Source organism: Fukomys damarensis, unplaced genomic scaffold (genome assembly GCF_012274545.1).
Source record: "Fukomys damarensis isolate Sample0158 unplaced genomic scaffold, DMR_v1.0_HiC HiC_scaffold_8, whole genome shotgun sequence".
Lineage (NCBI taxonomy): Eukaryota > Metazoa > Chordata > Mammalia > Rodentia > Bathyergidae > Fukomys > Fukomys damarensis.
Genome location: NW_022900920.1, coordinates 29960217 through 29979667, shown reverse-complemented (window position 1 = coordinate 29979667; position 19451 = coordinate 29960217). Strand labels below are relative to the sequence as shown.

The following is a 19451-nucleotide window of genomic DNA, read 5'->3' as shown; positions in this document are numbered from 1 at the left end:
TGAGCAGCTCTCCGCACCTGCCATATGTCCCAGGTGGCGGAAGGCACTTCTGTCTGTGTTGTGCCTGCTGTCTCCTGCTTCTCTTTGTTGCACTCCCTGTGCCCCCGATTTCACTCTGTGCATGGGTGCAGCTCCCTGGCAAATGTCACACGGGCACGTCCGGATCCCCAGCTGGCTTTGCAGGGAACACACCGTGCACGACACAGGGCGTCACAACATCCTATTTGTTCTAGTTTCCAAACACTTCACAGTTACATGAGAGAGCCCTGCTATCTCTTTTATTCACAGAACACCTGCGAGAAGAGGGTAAATATTAGTTCCTTGTTTTTATAGAAAAATAGCCCCAGCACACCAGGGGTTTAGTGACCGAGCACAGTGCCGCATGATAAATCAGTGGCTAAGCTGGAAGTAAAGCCACAGGTGTTCCCAGATGCCAGAAATGTCCACCCTTTTTCCTTGGCTTCTCTCACCATTTTGTTTTTATTTTCTAAGATTTTGGGGTAAGGTAGAAACAACCGAAGCTAGTGTCTAGCTTTGGAAGATTTCACTCAAGTGATTGACTTCATAATGCCCAGTCTTCAAAATGGAAATAGGCTGTGTTATGTATCAAGTTCAGAAGAAAACTTATACAAGTACAGAGGAAGTATATAGTCTATAGGAAGTAATATGTAAGCTGGACCTTTCGCAATGTCAATCTAACCTCAGTGCCATCTTTTACAAGACCATTTGTGCCCAGTCCACAAGGAACAGAAATGTTTCTGAGAGCAGGGGAAGGCGCTGTGATAGACACTTGTTACCATGCTGTTCAGGGGCTCATGGATCAGCCTAACTGGTCTCATTGGAAGTCGACTATCTAGGCTTTTGGTCATTATATTACTTGGGAGTATTTAGGTGCTCCCAAACATTGGACCCTAGGGTGAAAATTCAAGTAAGTGTCTGGCCACTTTTATTTCTGCACATACCTCTGCCTTTTCGTCTACATAAAACAAAATATTTTTTAAAATCTAGGAAGGAATGGCAAGCGGCTTCCATTCTGACTAGTCAGGTGGGAACCCAGGAATTTATTCTAGTGTTCTAAGTCATAAAAACCAAGACATGGAAATCAGGCTTGGTAAATTTCTGGCACCAAACACTTCCGCTTTGTGGTCTGCCTGTGTGGTGTCCTCCAGGAAGTCACCCGTGGGGTTGCCGAGAAGAATTTCAGGCTTCTCTTTCTGGTCAGCAGTGGTGGGTGGCGTCCAACCACCCCTGTCATCAGGCCCCAGAGGCTTCCAGGCGTGGGTGCAGGCACGCTGCCTGCAGCTCCTTGGGGCTGGGGTACTCGGAGCGACATGTGTGTCAGCAGCAGGGCTGGGACTCTTCCTTCCTTGTACTGTATCAAGGCCTGTTGCTCACTCCCTGGAAGTAGTAGTAGTCAAATCTCTTTTTCAGAAGAGGAAATTAGAAAGGTCAAATTATTTGCCCAAGGTCACCAACCCAGCAAGGGGTGGACGCCAGATCAAGTACAGTTGTGGCATCCCAACTCCTGTGCTGTATGCTTAAGAAACAGTGAGGGGTCCTCTTTGCACATACTTCTGTAACTGGAGGCTGACCAAGTGTTTTCACTGCATTTAAGGAAACACTACGGTCAGGGAGTCAGATGTGCTATTTCCCAGCCACACGGGTGGTCTAGACACAATCTCTCAGTTGTGTGCTTTCCTACCTCACCCTTTTCCATTCCTCTGCCTTACTGACACTTCTGGTAGACTGAGAAGATTGAGGGCTGCAAGCAGCTCCCAGCCAGGCCATTGAAGATGGCAGTTGCTTCTTCAGTATTATTTGGCCAGTAACTACACTGCGGATTCAGTTCACAGCTTTTCTTCACCCACCACCCCCACAAAGATGGGAAGAAAGCACTGTGGACTTCCCTGCCATCTCTTTTATCCTGCTCTATTTTTAGTGAAGCTGTTTTGAGGGTATTGGGTTTGGGTACCGATAAAAGATTTTACACACAAATCTATTTCAGAGGAGTCCAGCCTCAGCACAGGGCACACTTGTTAGGCAATAGAACCATTCTTTCTGGACAGGAGGAGATGAAACTGCATATTAAATTAAACACAGAACCTGCAGGACATGAAACGAGCACGTGCCAGTTAGATGGACATGAACCCACAGTTTAGCAGAAGAGGAGCCGTGTTGTTCCAAACATGGAACCTGGGTTTGATTCTAGTGCATGGTGCTGCCCGGCAGCTCTGGGGGTGAACATGCGTTGCCAGACTCAAACTGCCTTCCACACAGCGGCACCAGGGCAGCCTGATGCTTATCTGAAACGTAGCAGTATCCTCCCTTATGAGAACTAAGGCTATTTGTCAGTTCATGTTGTGTTTTTGTTTTTTTGAAACAGAGTCTTCCCTCACTGCCCAGCTGCCCTTGACTCCTGGGCTCATTGTCCCCTACCTCAGCCTCCCAGGTAACTGGACTGTCGTCACTCCAGCTTGGTGATGCTGTGGCCCAGTAATGGGAAGCCTGTTTTCTTTGTTCTTAAAAGAGAACTGTGATCTTGGAAAGAATTATGTAGGTGGTGAGAGAGAAAGTCCTAAAGACACCAAGATTTATTTAAAATAATCTGAATGGAATTAATGAGCAGAGAAATTGGAAAAGTTAATTGTGCGTCCTAACAACTTGGCTTTTCCTCTTGCTTCTGTCAGGATGAGGCAGCAAGGTGGGGGTGGGGGAGAGGTAACAGATACTCTGATTAAAGGGCGTGCATTTCTTGGTCTAGACAGGCTGTGCCCATCCTGCTGGGCCCAGGTGGTCCTCTAACTGGAAAAGCTTTGAATGCTATTTTCTGTGGCTCTGGGTTGGCCATGTCTGTTAGGGAATTGATCATGTTAAAGTATGCTGTGACGCCTCCATCACAGGCTGCATTTTCCTGGTGCTTCTTGGCTCTTAGAATGACTTCATGCTCTTATCTTTAGTTTTCCTCCCACCAAGGCCACAGCAAGACAGAGAAGTTAAAACCTGTTTCTGCAGAGCTGAACCCATAAAAGACAACCTGGCCTGTGATAGGTTAAAAGTAGCCCACTCCTCATGAATAAGCCATAGCCGGGCCCAAAACCAATAAAAGGACCTTCCTTTCTTTGCTCTCTTCTCTTCTCTTCTCTCTGCTCTCTCTCTCTCCACCCCCACCCCCTGAATGTAATTCTCCAGTCGGACCAGTTGAGCGTCGCTATTCCCTTTCAAGGTCCATGCCCATTGTAGTGCTTCTCTCCTCTGCCCCACATCCCACCAGCAGGGCTGTTCACTCCTGTGCAGCACCAGAGCACTAATTTCTCTGGGCTGCGAGTGGGAGAAACCCGCATGTTATCTCGTCTGGGAAATGGGGAGCAGAGGGACGTGGAATCTGTTCCTCTCCCCAGAGATCCTAAAAATCTCACAGATGCGAGAGCCCAGCACACACTGTGAAAGTCCAGTGAGTCCCCACTCCACGCCGTGTCTGCTGCGTGTCTGAGCGGGTTGGACAACTCTGTGTTTCAGTCTCTTCACTGAACAGATGTATACAGGGGGATGGGGCCTGGCATGTTCATGGCTCCAAAAATGATATTTGCTCTTAATATTTCTGTGTTGTAGGCTACTAGCAACATTAATAATGAAGTAGTATTGACAGGAATGGATATTCTGTGGGTACTAAATAATATCAAGAAAGCAAAGCACTCAACATAGAATAGCTACTTGAAAATGTCGGTTATTGTCCCCCCTTTCAGATTACCTATGTCCACTTTTAATTTCTGAAGACTTCACAGGTGTTTCCCTACCTAAGGTAGAAATAGGCTCAACTTCCAAATCCCCAAAGGGAGACAGGAAATGACTCAAGGCCTTTGGTTTCTTTTTTGTGGGCATATTTCCCTCTCCCTTCCAGGGTGAAACATGATCCAGAAATAGATAAATTAAAAAAAAATAGAATACATGTCAGGTTAGACTTGGTCACAGCAAGAGCTGGAACAAGTCAGAAGAGACAGATGTGTTTAATGGCCAATGCGTTTGTCCAAAGGAATAATTTTCACTGGCCAGGAGACCAATTAAATCTGCAAAATGGAAATCCAGAAAATCAGATTAACAAGCCAGTCATTAGTAAGGAAAAGACCCGGCTAATTCTGTGTTTAGCATGACGGATGGGCCCAGAGCAAATAATCAGATGACATTCATCAAATGCAAAATAAAAGGTGTCACTGAAAGGAAAAGTGGTAATACTCTCTGGGATTTACAGTGCCGGCACATTTGCTTGTAAGGAAGAGAAAAGTTCATCAAAATAGATTAATAGTCTCCAAACTTTATTCCTTCCTTGTGTGGTTGCCAGAGAGCCACACAAATAGCTGTGGAAAGGCGGCACATACATCAGCGTGGCTTCACCCTACGCTGCTCCTGACAGAGGGTGCCGGCTTCTTCACGGCCTCGGATTAGCCCTGAAACAGTGGAGGAGACCAGCCGAGCTCTGGGCCTCTCAGGTTAAGCTGGTGAATCTGAACAGCCGATTACTAGTTAGCAGTAAATACTGACCCTTGTGCTGTACTGGACTCTGAGGGAGGCACAGCCGTCCGTCCCTGCTCAAGCGTGGGTAACAGGAATGGATAGGAGGGAGATTCACCCTCAGGCAAAGTGCTCTCCAGCTTGTGAGCTTGTGAAATCAAAGGAGGAAGCAAGTCTGAGCTGGGAGGATAGGATAGCCATAGGAGAGACATTCCCGTTTGAAAAGGGTGGGATGCAAGAGCACAATAACAGATCCCAAGGTCGCCCGAAAGCCAGCAAGGTGAACAACATAAACTTTGGAGCACCAAGATCACCTTCCCTGCCATGTCCCACCTCCCATGTGCATCAGCGCCAGAGTTGAGTCCCCAGCTTGCCTTACTGTCATGGCTTTCCCACGTCTCATGGGTGGGATCCAGTGCCCACAGTTCCCCATTGGTGGCTCTGCAGTTCTGGGATCTTGCGAGTAGCTCCAACCCTACAGCTCTGCTGGGCATTGCCCTGGTGGACTGCCACAGCCCATACCTGGCCCGGGGCTCTCAGGAGCAGCCTCTGAAGTCTGGGTGGACGTGTCCTTGCCTCCACAGCCTGAGCTCCCTGTGCCACATGCACGCTGTCAAGGTGTGCCCCACAGGCTCCGCCTGAGCCATGGCGGGGAGTGCTGACCGGAGTTCTGGGAGCAGAGACTTAGGGCAGTGCTGGCCGGCCCTGCAGTCTCGCGTCCTCCCTGGAAACCTCTCTGTCTCTTGGCCCTGGCACTCTGGGCACGGATGGGAGTGGAGCTGCAGAGATTGCCGCCCTTCTTCCATTGCCCTGACTGATACCATCTGGCTTCCTTCGTTCATGCAAATCTCCTTGTAAAATGTTTCCCTGGCCTCCCCCTTGATGTCCTCTCCCAAGTATCCCTTTTTATTTTGCAATGGCCAAGCTGAGAATTTTCCAAGTCTTCAAGCTCTGCTTCCCTTTTGATGATAGGCCACCTACGTTCTGTTTATCTCACTTCACATTTTACTGTCAGCAGTCAGCACACTTTAGGTGTGTCTTCTGCTAAATATTCTGGTTCTTTGCATGCAAGTTTTGCTTTCCATGAAGCATCAGGACACAAAAATTCAGCCCCATTCTTTGCCACTTTATAGCAAGGGTTTCCAATACTTTGTTCTTCACTTCTGTCTAAGACCTAATTAGCACTAATTAGTCTGTATTTCTGCCAGCATTCTGATCTCAGCCACTTAGGTCATGAGCGGGTCAAAGCTTTCTCTCTGGCTCCCCTCTTCTTGAGAACTTTCCCCTGAATCACCTGTATTATTCTGTTCATGGTCATACAGGCTTTTGCTAGCATTTTCCTTCCAAATCTGTTCTAGCCTTTATCCATTACTGTAGATAGTTCCAAAGCCATGTGTTCTGGTACTTGGTACCAAAAGTCAAACATCTCACCTCTCAGCACCAATTTCTATCTAAGGCTATTTCTACTGCTATAACAAAATACTTTAGACTGAGTACCTTATAAACAACAGAAATTTATTTCTCAGTTCCCACACAGATGGAGAAATCCAAGATCAAAGCACAGCAAGGTTCGGTGGCTGGGAGAGCCCTGTCTTTGCTCACAAGATGGTGCCTCATGTGGCAGAAGGCACAGAGGACAAAACAGGGCTTATGCAACTTCTGTAGGTATCATAAGGTGCTGGTCCCTTCACAAGGGAGAAACCTTCATGGACTCATTACTTCTTCTTCTTTTTCTTTTGATACCAGGAATTGAACTTGGGTTCTTGTGCTTGAGAGGCAGGTGATGGAACTACTGAGCTACATCCCGGCCCCTCATTATTTCTTAAAGGGAGGTTTCTTTTAATATGATTGCATTTAAAATTACATTTCAGCATAAATTTCAGAGGAGACAAACATTCAGACTATAGAACCGGTGTTGTCTAGTAATTAAAGTGGTCACAGCTTTGTAATAGGCGTAGAGGAATAGTTACAGGGTTATGCAGACTATGCCACAAGGGTAAGTGTGAGCCGGGCATGGTGACTCCCACCTGCAATCCCAGCACTTTGCAGCCTGAGGCAGGAAGACTGCGAGTTCAAGGCCAGCTGGGCTACATAGCAACACCCTGTCTCAGTTTTAAAAAAGAGAGAGTTCAGGAGTTGATTGGTGGAAGAAATTAAATTAGCTGAATTGGTGGCATCGGAATACCCTTCTGTGTACTCCTGAGCTTCACTGAGACCTACAGTCAGCTGGACTTCAGCAGGTACAGAGGGACACAGGACAAAGAGAGGTGGCAGGAGTGACTGTGGTGACTTTGGGAGACTCAGATTGTTCTTGGAGAACTTCTTGGCTCACGGTTCTTCACATAGCTGCTTTGTATTTCAGGTCCTCCCTCAGGATTGCTGAATTCACTACTGCACCGTGGCTGTTGCAGGGTGTATGTGAGAGAATCCGTGTGTGTTCAGGGCCGCAGCAGCCATGGCTGGGCTGATTTCCAAGGTGGTGCAGCAGGCCGTGCAAAAAACACAGCACTGTGTTCTCTGTCAGCCCTCAGAGCACTAGAAGCCCTGGTGGCCCTGCTAGTGCTATAAGAGGCCTGGGTCTGCAGTCCTGTTCTCTTTGAATGTAGCTTGTAACTGACCAGGATTCAGGATGGCCTGTGAAAAGTACATGTTTGGTCTCAGGGTGTTCCGTGGAGAGCCGGATTTTAATCATATGATAGCTGACCAGAGGGCATGTTCTGGGGCCTCAAAAACTGTACTGGGGGATTTTATCTTCCTTGGCGGTGATAAAAGCATTTTAGAACAAAATAGGGTGATTGGGCAACACTGTAGAGTTGCTAAGTGCTGTCGAATTGTACATTTTTAGCGGTGAGATTAGTTATGTGGATTTCACCTCAATGTTTTCAAAGCTTTCTCATCACTGCATCTCAGAGAAGTGGGTATGTCTCGGGAGGAGGCAGGGATCAGGACGGCGAGGAGCACGGAGGTGTATGTCGTGCTGCTCGAGGCCCAGCCTGGTGTTCCAGATGTGGCCCCCAGAGCAGCAGCAGCATCACCGGGTCATTTTTTAGAAGAGAAAATTAAACTCCAGCCCAGCTCTGCTGACTGAGAGCTGGGACCCAGCAGTCTGAGTTTAAATAAGCTTTCCAAGTGATTCTGATGTTTATTAAACTCAAAAACTATTGATCTACTTCTTGGACTGGCAGGTGTGTTTAGATGTGTTTGTTTTATAATTTAAAATAAAACCAAATCAAACAAATAAATAAACAGGATCGTGCCATGATTCAGGGTGACTGCGTGTCCAGATCCAAAGATCCTGTTTTAATCTAAGGCTGAAACTTGAGTCTTATTTTGAGAAGAAAGAAAAAGAAGACTTCGTAGCACCTCATGGATCTTAATACACCAATACCCATCTCTAAGCCAACACAGCAATCAAGATTCATAGCAGGGTCTTACCCAAACAGAAATAATCAACATCACAATACAAGCATGGCTCTAATTAGAAAACAGAGGCCTAGGATGCTGCTGAACATCAGGGAAAAACTAATCTCTACTCTTCCAAGGGTCACGTTCTATGCCTGTGTGTTTGTGCCACACCTGGCAGCTGGGGTACCTGCTCTCTGGGCCTCCAACCTGTGTGGAGCTGAGGCAAGCCTGGGAGCAGCTTCTCCTGGAGTGAGGAGCCACAGGTGGCTTTTGGGAGAGAAGTCACGCCCGTTGTGCCACCAGCAATTGCTGTGGACAGGAGCCAGTCTAGGACTGGAGTGGACGCCTCGCCAGGTGTCAGCGTGGGCTTGGGCCTCGGTGAGGACGGGCGCATATCTGGAGTGATTGCCTCCTCGGCGTGGCGGGTTGGCTGCTGTTCTCTCTGAGCAGGCCACAGTACCTTCTGCTGTGAGTTTCCCTTGATGATTGGGCTGAGAGCAGCCCTCTGCAGAGCTGTGCCACTCTGGAGCCCTTGGCAGTAAGCCCAGGCTGGGGGACCTTTCCTTGGAGTAGTTCCCAGGTCATCTGGCGAATGCTGCACTGCTTCCTAAGGGAGACAAAGAGTCTGTCCCTGCCACACCAGGCCTGTCATCCCCACCCAGAGGATGGTGGAGCTGTGCTTCAAACCCAGGACCTGTGAATTTCAAATCTTTTTCTCTAGTGTTTGACTGCTTTAAGCACGGTGTACCTGGGAAGGATCAATAAGTATCTGCTCAATACATAGATTTATAAATATGAGGAGAAAAATGTGCTCAGTTGGGGAGTGAAGTTAAATTTCAAAATAATGAGTTTTGAGCAATAGTAATTACTTAGATGCAGAAAAAATACTTTGGAGGATTGTATCATGGTTGCAGTGGATTAATAAATATGAAAAATACACAAATAGACCCAGCCCACAGGCACTCTGCTGGCCATTGGGTGAGCAGGCAGGCAGGGCAGTGACCCAGTGCAGAGCCAGCTCTCACTCCCACCCAGAGTGAGAGCGGCCGCTCGTGGGAAAGCTGTCACAGCCGCCCCGCAAGCGGAGCAGCAGCTCAGGGCTCTGCAGGATCGAAGGCTCAAAGCCAGCAAGGGGTCACTGTCTACAAGGTAACCGCAGACCCATCCTGGGTGTTGGTGGAGAGGGGGACATCACCGCCTGTCCCTGCTCTGTGGTCCTGTCTAACTAAGTGCTCTGTTTCCCCGCCATCCAGGTAACAACAGGAGGAAGAGCCAGCTACTATGTGTCCTACCGAAGAGAGGCCTTTGCTCAGATAAAGCTGCCCAAGTACTCCCTGCCGAAGGTACTGTCCTGCATCCTGCCTGCCCGGGTGGATGGCAGGGGCCTGCTTGGCTGAAGGACTGCTGGCCCTCGGCTGACCTCGCCTTTGTGGCTTGGCCACTGGGCTCGCTGCTGAGCCTGGGTCCTGTACTCCCCTTCGGGCCAGCCTGACTTTGACTTCCTGTGGCCCACACAGGCTGGTGTAGCCTTGGGCCCTTTCCCAGGGGTGGAAGTAAGGAGAGCATTGGCCTTCAGATCTCTTCTGAGGCCCCTTCCTTTGCAAAGGCCTTTTTATTTTTAATTTTCACTTTTATTAACACCTTTGCAGTACGTGATGATTTCCTCCACTGAGGGGACGTGGTACGTGTACATAGCGCATCTTAATTTATTTTGACCCCCTTCCCCTGCCCCCTTTATTATTACCATACAAAAGATTGAGTTCAGGCAACAGCGGCGTGCTCCCTGCGTGTACATAAAAGTGCACAGAGAAGTCCAGTGGTTTTCTTGCTTCTCCCTGCATTTTAAGGGTGAATGTAAGCACACGGTTTATATTTCTGTTCCTCTCTGCTGCTATGATTAATTACAATGGAATGATTTGCTAGAAGGTTAATATCCTATGGTGACATTTTAACTCCTCTATAGGAAAATTATGAAACTTACTGTGTGGACACCACTCCTTGTCAACACTGGCTGGGGGGAGGCAGATCTTGTGATCTCAGTGTGAACAGGACGGGATACAACTGTCACTTAATGAGGCTACAGAGAAGCCAAGTCCCTAGTTGGGGCACAAATCAAGTGTAAAGTGGCAGAGACACAGGCTTCTGAGCTGACATTAAGAAACACACGCTGTGACAGGCTAAAGGAGTAAGGAGACGGGAAGACTAGAGAGTAAGAAAGTGGATAATTTTCTGTGTCCTGGTGTTTTTATTCTTTGAGTTTTTCATGCATGTATGCATTCATTTGCTGGCTTGTGTCTTCGTTCCCTCTTTCACACATCCGTCCATCTGTTCTTTCTTCCAGTTAAGGATGTACTGAGTGCTAGGCACTGAACTGAATTCTGTGGATAGAGAAGTGAATAAAAAAGGCACAGTGGTCCCTGCTTCTGGGAGCTTAGAGTCTGGTAGAGAAGACAGATGCTAAACAAACTATTGCAGATATAGGGAATGTTCCTGAAATTTAAGGGCCACCTTGGCATAATGGGTAAAGTTACTCAAATGTGGATAATGAGGACTCTTACCCACAGCAAATGATCTTAAACTGGTTTGATCAGGAAAAGAAGTTAACCCTGCCAGTAAGGGTGCTGGTTCCAGGACCCTGCAAATGCCACAGATCATGGACACTCGTGTCCTGTACACATGGTGCGGTAGTTCCGTACAGTCTACACATGTCCTTCTGTGTAGTGTGGGTCAACCCTGGATTACTTACAATACCTTCTGTGATACGAACACCCTGTGTGCTGTTTTGGCTAAGGAATAATGACAAGAAGAAAGTCAAGTCGTGTACATTTGGTACAGATATAAGCCTATCTACAGTTTTGATCCACAGTTAGATCTACCCGTGTGGAACCCACAGATACACCGATCCAGCCTCAGCTGTGCAGGCCCTATTTCAAGAGAGAGCATGGCTCCTGTAACAAACTACAAAGCCGTCTTGCAAGCCCTGTTGCAGGGAGAGGTAGAGGAGCTGGTGACGTGGGCAGGACCCACACTAAGAAGCCATGTTGTAGAGTGTGCCCTCCAGCTATTCTCAGCCTGAACAGGAAGGATGTATCCCTGCCTGGAGAAAACTAGGAAGGCAGAAGTCATAGTCATACTTTTCCTTAAAGAGAAGGGCTCCTCGCAGTAACTAAGGCCTGCAACACTGGCCTAAGAAATGAGTTTCAGGGACTTTCCGAAGCAGCGCCTAACGTGGGGCTCATTTTGCTCTCTGTATGCATGCGCATTTTGTGTATCTTTAATCTTCTTAGGAAAACAAGCTGTTCCTTCCCCTGGGCCATGTGGCTGTGTGAGGACAAATGAGCTCTGGAATTGATCACCCCGCTCGAGGTCTCCGTTAATGATTAGCAACCCCGTGGCAGGGTGTCATGGGGGCACCACCCCACCAGGCGGCCCCTTCGTAGAGCTTCATCCAGAGCAGCTTCTCCTTAATAAGAGGGCTGCCGGCCAAATAGCCGGGTCGTCATCGATCGCCTTTGTTAGTGGTGTTGGCCCAGATTTGCGTAGTCAAGGCCGATGTGAGGGAGACGGAGGATGGATGCAGGTTGGCTCTGCCGAGTGTTTAAAACTGGAAACGGCGTTCAGGCGAGTAGCTGCTGTTGGTCCTCTGGCTGAAAATCCAGAGTGTGGAAACGCTGCCTGCCACCGCTGCCCTCACGCCTCGGCTCCAGGCCTCTGTGTGCAGAGTTCGCACTGCACCGCACGATGTGGAGTGTTCTGCAGAGACCGCCGTGAGTGTCTCAGTGATAAGCAGCTTTAGCAGGAGCAGGAGCTTCGTGCTGAGCCCTCCATTACGCCCGGCATCGCCTGGCACTTCAGTTCGTGGGCATACAAAGCATGGTCCTGGGGAGGGAGTGGCCAAGGTGCCAGCGAGCAGTGGGGCCTTGAAAAAAGTGCCCGTGTTCCGGAGTCTGCTCGGGAGAGCCCACTGCGTCTCTGCCGCTCACTTATCCATGAGCTCGGGCCTCCGCTTCTGTGAAATGGGGTTATGATCCCGTGTGACCCAGGAGGAAGTCGTCCTGATGCTGCCAGCCTGCCCCGCACGAGCTCGGCGTTAGAGTGAGGTCACAACTCAGCAGACCGAGGCTTCATATCCCCTGAGGTTCTCGCCTTACCACCCTGATATGCTGTCCCCTGTCCTGTCTCTCTGCCTCTGGGCTCACTCTTCACGAGCTGCTCTCAGATAATCGTTTGTATGGGAGAAAAAGTTGTTTCTGTTTGCTTCTTGCTTTCTGTAGGGGATTCGGGTTGTTGGAATGTTGAACTTTGCCTGAGCTCAGGACTGCTGGAAAACAGCTAAGGTCAGGACTTTTCCCTAGTTGTTTCAGTTTTGCCTTTGGGGAGTGGCTTACCATAAAGAACCAGTCCCACCACCAGGTGACCTGACGTCTGCCTTCTTACCTGTGACAAGATCAGACTCCCCTATTCCTCTCATGCAGGGTGAGCTGAGCTATCCTCCCTCTGGCCCATCTGGGTAAAATGCCTGATGCCATGACTTGACCAAAAGGAGTCTTGGTTTTTCTCTTACCCTCACCCTCTGAATGCTGCCTTGTGCTTGTGCAAACACTGGAAGCTTTGATCCACAGTGAAAGGAGAGCAGTCTCCCTTGATAGCCCTTCTGAGGGTCACTTGATCCCAAGGAAGGGTGCCCTGTCTGGCTGTTCCATCACCACCCTGTACCCTACTCCTCCAAGCCTGTTCCTTCCGCCTTTACTTCACTGTTTTTCAATCAAAGCAGTTCTTTTCTACCTTCCCTCGGAGGTGCTGACATATTATCAGCAGGGGATTCTCCCTGCAGTGGTCTCCTCTTCCCTAAGTCTGAGTAGATTGTTGTCATTTGACAGTAGGATATAATGTGTCCCATTTAGAATGATGAAAGCACAGAGAGAGGAATATGTCTTAGGAAGCGTGTTACCATAGTAGTGACCTTGCTTTTACATTTCCACAAATACTGCTGTATCTTCCTATGCCATTTCGCATCCACACTTCTTGAAGAGCCACCTGTAATTTTAACTTCTTCTCTCACTTCCTGTTCACTTTTCAACCCAGTGATAGTCACCCTCTGCCTTCCTACCCCCGGCCTCTACTTCTCAAGAAGTCCCCTAGCCATTGCTGCCAGGGACCACCTCCGCACCAGGCCTAATAACTGAGTCTGCCCTTCATGCACCACTCTGGAGCCTTTGACAGAAAAGGAAAACAAACCCACACTCGTCCTCTGCTCTCTGGCGATGTGTTCTTCTCATCTCCTTTTCTGGATGTCCGCTCTCTGGCCATGCTCCAATGACTGGTGTTCCTAAGTTCTTCTTGAAGTCCTACATTCCCTGGTGACCGCACTTCTTTTTCTCATATCAGTGAATGCTGCATCCGACTCCACAGCCTGCATCCCTGCATGGCACTCTCACATACTCAACTGCCTATCTGAAGGAAATTGAAATCTTCAGCCCACAACTGAGTCCTAGTCTCCACTCTGTCTCTCTCCTGCCTCATCTGTCTCTGCTCCTGATCTGCATGCTCCACCGTTCTGTAAACTTTCCTTATATGTCTGCGATGGGCCAGGTGCTTGGTAAATACTAGAGGTAAAACGATTAGTAAGAGACAGTTTTCTGCCCTCTAGAATCTTGCAGTCTATAAGGCGAGAGGAAGACATCAAGCAAATAATTGCACAAGTGATTACTTAACCTTGACTGTAATGAATGGAGTAAAGAAAAGGCAGAGAGTTGGGTAAGTCAAATAACTGCAGCTCTGTAGATGTGCCCTTCTGCATATGCCCAGTCCGTCTCACAGGGATCCCATAAAAAACTGGCTCCCTCAGTTCGGCCCACGTGCATCATTACCTGAGTCAGGGCAGGGGCCCTTTAACCTTTGCTCTGTTGTGTCTGGCCTTGCCCCTTGCAAACCCACTCTTCACCCTGGTTCCACAGTGAACAGGATCACCCAGGGCACCTGAGCCTTCCGACCAAACCTCTGCACGAAGCAACACTGAGCATGCCTTTCTCTTGCTTCATGCTCGGTGAGAGCGCTTTCTGCTACCTTGGGAGAAAAGGTTGAGTGAGCCCCCAGAACCCCCTGAGACAGCCCGTCTCTGTCCCCCCCGCCTCCTGCAGAAGGAAACCGCTTTTGATCTGTGACGAGTGACACACATTGATACCCTTGCATTCACGCCTTTTCTCTTTCTTGCGTCTCACTCACCACAGTTAGTGCCTCGGTCTGGTCGAGAAGGGCCGCCAGAGCACGTATGTGATGCCTCTACCGTCAGGGTTTTGCGGGAGCAGACTCTACCTTGTTTCCTGTCTCTCTGTTGTGGTGGCTGGCACATAGAAATGCTTAATAATAGACATAATTATATAACGAATTAAGCTATCAGAGGCCCAGGTTGTAAGAAAACATTTCAAGGACATGGAAACATTTCACCATCATTCATCTAGGAAGTCAGAGGTTTGAGTTTTTACAAAGCGACTAAGATTCCCCTGAATGATTATTGGCATGGCAGAAAGGAGCATTATTTATCATTGTTTTCTAAATAAAAATACTTATGTGATTTATTTTATGTTCTTCCAATACAAAGTTTTATAAGGCCTCAATCCGAATGTGCTCACTGCAGTTTCCCTCTTTCAGATTCACCCTTTATCACCCAGATTTCTCTCTGCCTGTTCTTAGGACCATCAGGGAAGAAGGGACACATGCTTTGAAGTTAGACTGAGGTAGCCAGATTCAAGAAGGAGCTTTGCTGTGGCCCCAAACCCTGTTGGGCCAACTTTGTTTAATAATGCTCTTTTTTGTTCTTGTAGGCCAAATATTCCAGTTATTATTGGCCAACGTCTACTTAATCATAAGAGACACTTCAAAGGGGTTCACAGAGGGATTCTCCAAGGTTTAGCTATAACTAGAACCACTGGGAGGGCTTATTTGAGTGGCAGTCTAAGACTCCACACCGGGACATTATCCCAAGCAGCAGGGCCCAGGAGTCTGCATCCTTTTGAGATCTCTAGGTCACCTTGGACGTGGCAGTGCATGTCTCCTAACCCCAGATGACCAGCGGGCTCAGGCTTGAAGGTTTCTTGAGCCCAAGGGTTCACAGCCAGCCTAGGCCACACAGGGAGAGCCTGCTTCTTAGAAAAGAAGGAAGAATAGGAAGAAGAAAAGAAAAAGAAGAAAAAGCTTGAGTTATGGGCAGAGGTCTCCATGTTATTTTTTGTGTAGGGATGCTGTATTCTTCATTGACATGTTGAAAACTGTAGGTTCTGGATTCAGATAGTGTTGAGTTTAAATTTTGATAATGTCGTTTGTTAGCTAGGTGACTTCAAGCTGAGGGACTTTCCGGAAGACATCCCAGAATCGTAGGTACCAGGGAACAGCTCTTACCCTGGGTCCCGGACACCTGCTCACCGGGTGACATGGCCCAAGACAGCATTTACCAAATGTGCACTCACAGCAAACCCAGATGCCTCTAATTTTGGTCATGCCCTGGTGTTCAAATTGTTTGCTTTCATTTCTTTTCATTAGCTTAGTCTCAAATAACTTAGCTCATTCATTTTTATGACCAAAACATCTGGGGAAAACTAGGCATTACCACTGCACTTTTAACAGGGTAAGTGAATTTAATCTGTATCTCCTGCAGCTGCTCTTTCCCCTCCTACTGGGTTCTTGGGCATTCATTCCACACCAACACAACAGGATTTCCCCACATGGTTTTTAAGAGTAAGCTTTCTTTCTATTTTCAAGCAGCTCAGCAGGAACCTGTAATTCCATAAGATGTGTAAGCACAAATGAGCAAGTGAGGTCTTAGTCAAGGTGACCCAGAGAGTTCAAGGCCAGAGGCTTTTTGACAACAGCTCTTCAATAAAACATCTGGGATTTGTTTTCTTACTGCTCCCATCTTCCAGTTGCCCAAATTAAATGGACTTGTTCCTTTATGAATCGTTTTAGAGGAGCTCCCCACGGTGCTGACATTAAAAGCATTGCTGCCCCTTTTTACTTGAAACAATTTCTGGAAAATGTTGGTCAAATAAACCAAAGGCCAAACTCAACCTATTAATTTACTGACAGCCATGGTTCTATCGCAGTTGATTCCACTACAAGGACAAGGGTGGTTCTCCTTCTGATGTTGCTCTTTGGTATATGCAACTGTATATTTATGCATTTTAAAAATATAGCCATGTTATGCCAACACGTCCCCCTGACAGTGTGACTTCCCTCGGTAAAGGGCTTGAAGTTGTGGTTATCTTTGCAGAGTGTCTAAATATGTGTGCAAATTGGCTTTTGTAATTTTTTTTGAGTTGTAAATTATGAGATCTGATTTTAGAAATCACCCAGATCAAGATGATAAACTACAGTGACTTTAGGGACTGGGCAGGCAATGTGAGTAGGTAAGGGGTAGATCATGAGACTATGTAGACACGTAGGGCTGAAACTCCAGTGGCGCTGATTCTGCCTAAAAGGTAAGGGATTTGGGCATTCCACACAGCACATGGTCCACCTGCATCCCTGTGAGCATTGTTGATTCTACTGGTCATCTGTTTGGAATCTCTGATTTGGCGGCTACATTTCCAAACGGTGAGGAGCTAGCCACTGAGTCAGAGTCAAGTTCCAGAGGTTTAAGGTCTAGTCCTGCTGTTTACAAGCTGTGTAATCGGAAGCAGATTGCTAAGTTCCCGTGTGCCCTTGTTTGTTCCTCAGTGAAACAGATCTAGTCGTGCTGTCTTCATCATAGGATAATTTTCATTCCTATTTGAAAAGACAACTTTAATGTGGCTTGAAAAGGGCCCAAACATAAAGCTTCAACTTTTCACTTTGAAGAAGAGAAATTGAGATGTGGAGGGGCTCACAGTTCGACAGTCACACAGCTGGCACAAGAGAGCTTGTTTAGTGTTCAGAACACTAAATTCCAGGTTGGGTGTCCTGTCTTCTATACCAGTGATGTTCAAGTATGATTGGAATTTGTAAGCAGCAGATTCTCCCTCATCTTTTACTTCTTAAAAAAACACTACCAAGCACTGCTGTACATGCGACAGATTCATGCGGTGCTGCTGTGATGGAGGCAGGGCTGGGAGTCCAGAGCCTGGCCCATTGGCTGTGTCTGATGCTGAAGGTTTTAAAGAAAAATGCATGAGCCACTACACCAGAACATTTAAAAAGAAAAGTTAAGACCAGAAGACGAGATAGGGCCTGTCTTCTTTGCATGTGTGAGCTTCCTCTAGCAAGGACCTGTTAGCATGATCACTAATTTTCAGGTATAAAAATAAAAAATGAAAGCGAATGAATCTCTTGAAGCCAGGGAAACTGCTGCCCAGCAAAGCCGCTGATGCCCATTTTACTGTCCCTTAGAAGTGAGCAGAAATCGTAAAGCTCATAACTTACAGCCTTGCTCTGACACCGAACTGTTTATCACCGCCTGCAACTCAACCCTTTTCTCGATCATTTCATAGGTCACAGTTAAGTATTCGGGATCTCACTGGGCTTGGAGACCCGGAGATCTGCCGCCTCACAGGCCTTCTGTCTTTCTGCAGGACATGCACATCATCAGCACAGACGAGAACCAAGTGTTTGCAGCCGTCCAAGAGTGGAACCAGAACGACACCTACAACCTGTACATCTCAGACACCCGCGGGGTCTACTTCACCCTGGCCATGGAGAACATCAAGAGCAGCCGCGGCCTCATGGGAAACATCATTATTGAGCTGTATGAGGTATGTAACCAAAACAGTCCTCCCCTGGGCTCACGTTTCTTTTTCATGAGTTTTAGTGGTGTAAACACGGGTATTGGAGCTCTGGGTTTACATACCTCTGGTACCACTCAGCAGTTGTGACTTAAGGAAAGGGACATAACTTCTCTGTACCTCAATTTCAGAAGGACAGAGATAAATGCATATATAAGGAGGTGATAGTGCAGTGAGAGATAATCAAGCTAAGCATCCAGTGTAGTGGCTGCCTCTATACAGCTGATTTTCTTGTATGCCTGTGTGTTATTTCAAGCCAGAAATGAACGTCCACTACCTTATGTGGCTTTTAAAACTCTACACTCCTTCTTATGGACCTGAGGCACTGGAATAGTAATGTGTACATGTTTAAGGGATTTGAAAAATTAAGTTTATGAACATATTTTATAGGAAAAAGTCAACTATTACTGGCAGGATGGAGTATTTTTCTAAGATACCACCAAATGCCAGGTGTGCAGTATGAAGAAATGCCTTGCTATCAGTGTGTCATTTACATTGATGTGCTTTTCTCTGTTTCCTTGGTGTCGGATAAAGAATAATTGCTCCGATGAAACCAAGTGGTTTCACACAGAAACTAAATTTTAAATAACTAGTTTCCAGTGACCTAAAAATGTGGTATGTTTCAGAACCTCTAAGGGCAGTGTGTAAGACTTGGCAGGCCCAGAACAGTGAGGGGACTTCGCCGGGGCTGGTGATCGTGCCCATGCCTGTTGGGATGCTTGAGATCATCCGGGAAAGGATAAGTTGCCTCTCGTGAGTGTGGCCTCCGAGGGCCTGGGTGAGCAGTTCCCTTGTGGATCTTCCTCTCTGCAGAGTGGGAGGGGTGGAGGAGTCAGTGTGAGGAAGATGGTGATCTCCTCAGTTGTGCTTGTCAAAGCTCCGGCATCCCTGCACTGCTAGCCTGGTGGGCTACTCAGTTACTGAGAGTGGTAGACAGAGTTGAGGTTGCAGCTCTTCTGTTAGGTAGAGGAATGGCAGCACAATGGCATGATGTGAAGGAATACAATTCCAAACAAAAGGAATGAAAGTCCCTGGGTAGAAAAACAAAATCAGTAGAAATGCCCAGCTTTCCTAGAACACAGCTGCGAAGTGATAAAATTGAGTCCCTTTAACAACAAGACTCTGGTTCAGGAAAACTCACAGATTTGTGCCTACTTGTGAAGACCGGTGGCGATGTCTAGGAGAATAAAGAGCTTTGTGCCGGGATGTAGGAATACACCACTGCTACTGGCAATAAGTTAACCACGGGGAGGGTGTGGATCAGTGCTCCAATACTGAGGTCATTTCAGTTCTCTCTTTGCCCAGTAGAGGTACAGAGGTAAGGTGTATCCTTGTGGCTCTGTGCTCAGACCCAAACAGGACATCATAACTACTGCTCCACACAACCTCACAGTCAAGAAGTCAAGAAATCCCTGCCTCTCTAAGACGCTTGATTGATACAGTGGGCAGATCTGCCCCGCTGCTCTTTCTTCTCTTAGAAAGAGTGCCTGAAATTCCCTGGTCATTTAGAACCTCAAGACACTGCGAGATGAAGTGGAGAATGAATCAATATGAGGAATGCTCGCAGATACATAATTTTTTCTCCTTGGTGAAGTTGGTCTTAAATTTTCAGACTTGTTGGGGGAAAATGCAAGCTGTTATTCCAGTTATAGAGAAACAGGATGTACCAGGCAGGGTAACTTCTTTAAAGCCAGCCTTGTGAGCCTGTTCTCCATTGAGTTTTACCAGAGTTCATTGTGCCTGGATTTTGTGTTCAGGCCATAAGGAAGTCATAGAATTACTTAGTTC

General features: G+C 47.5%; 1 protein-coding gene across 1 annotated transcript in view; it reads left to right on the top strand.

Moving 5' to 3' along the window:
* Sorcs3 (sortilin related VPS10 domain containing receptor 3) overlaps positions 1-19451 on the top strand; it is a gene marked incomplete at its 5' end in the record, with an annotated part of 534900 nt that overhangs the window by 417438 nt on the left and 98011 nt on the right. Inside the window, 2 exons of the mRNA XM_033761244.1 lie at positions 9165-9254; positions 17454-17633. Of these exons, the coding sequence (XP_033617135.1) occupies positions 9165-9254; positions 17454-17633 (270 nt within the window). The remainder of the gene's footprint in view (positions 1-9164; positions 9255-17453; positions 17634-19451) is intronic.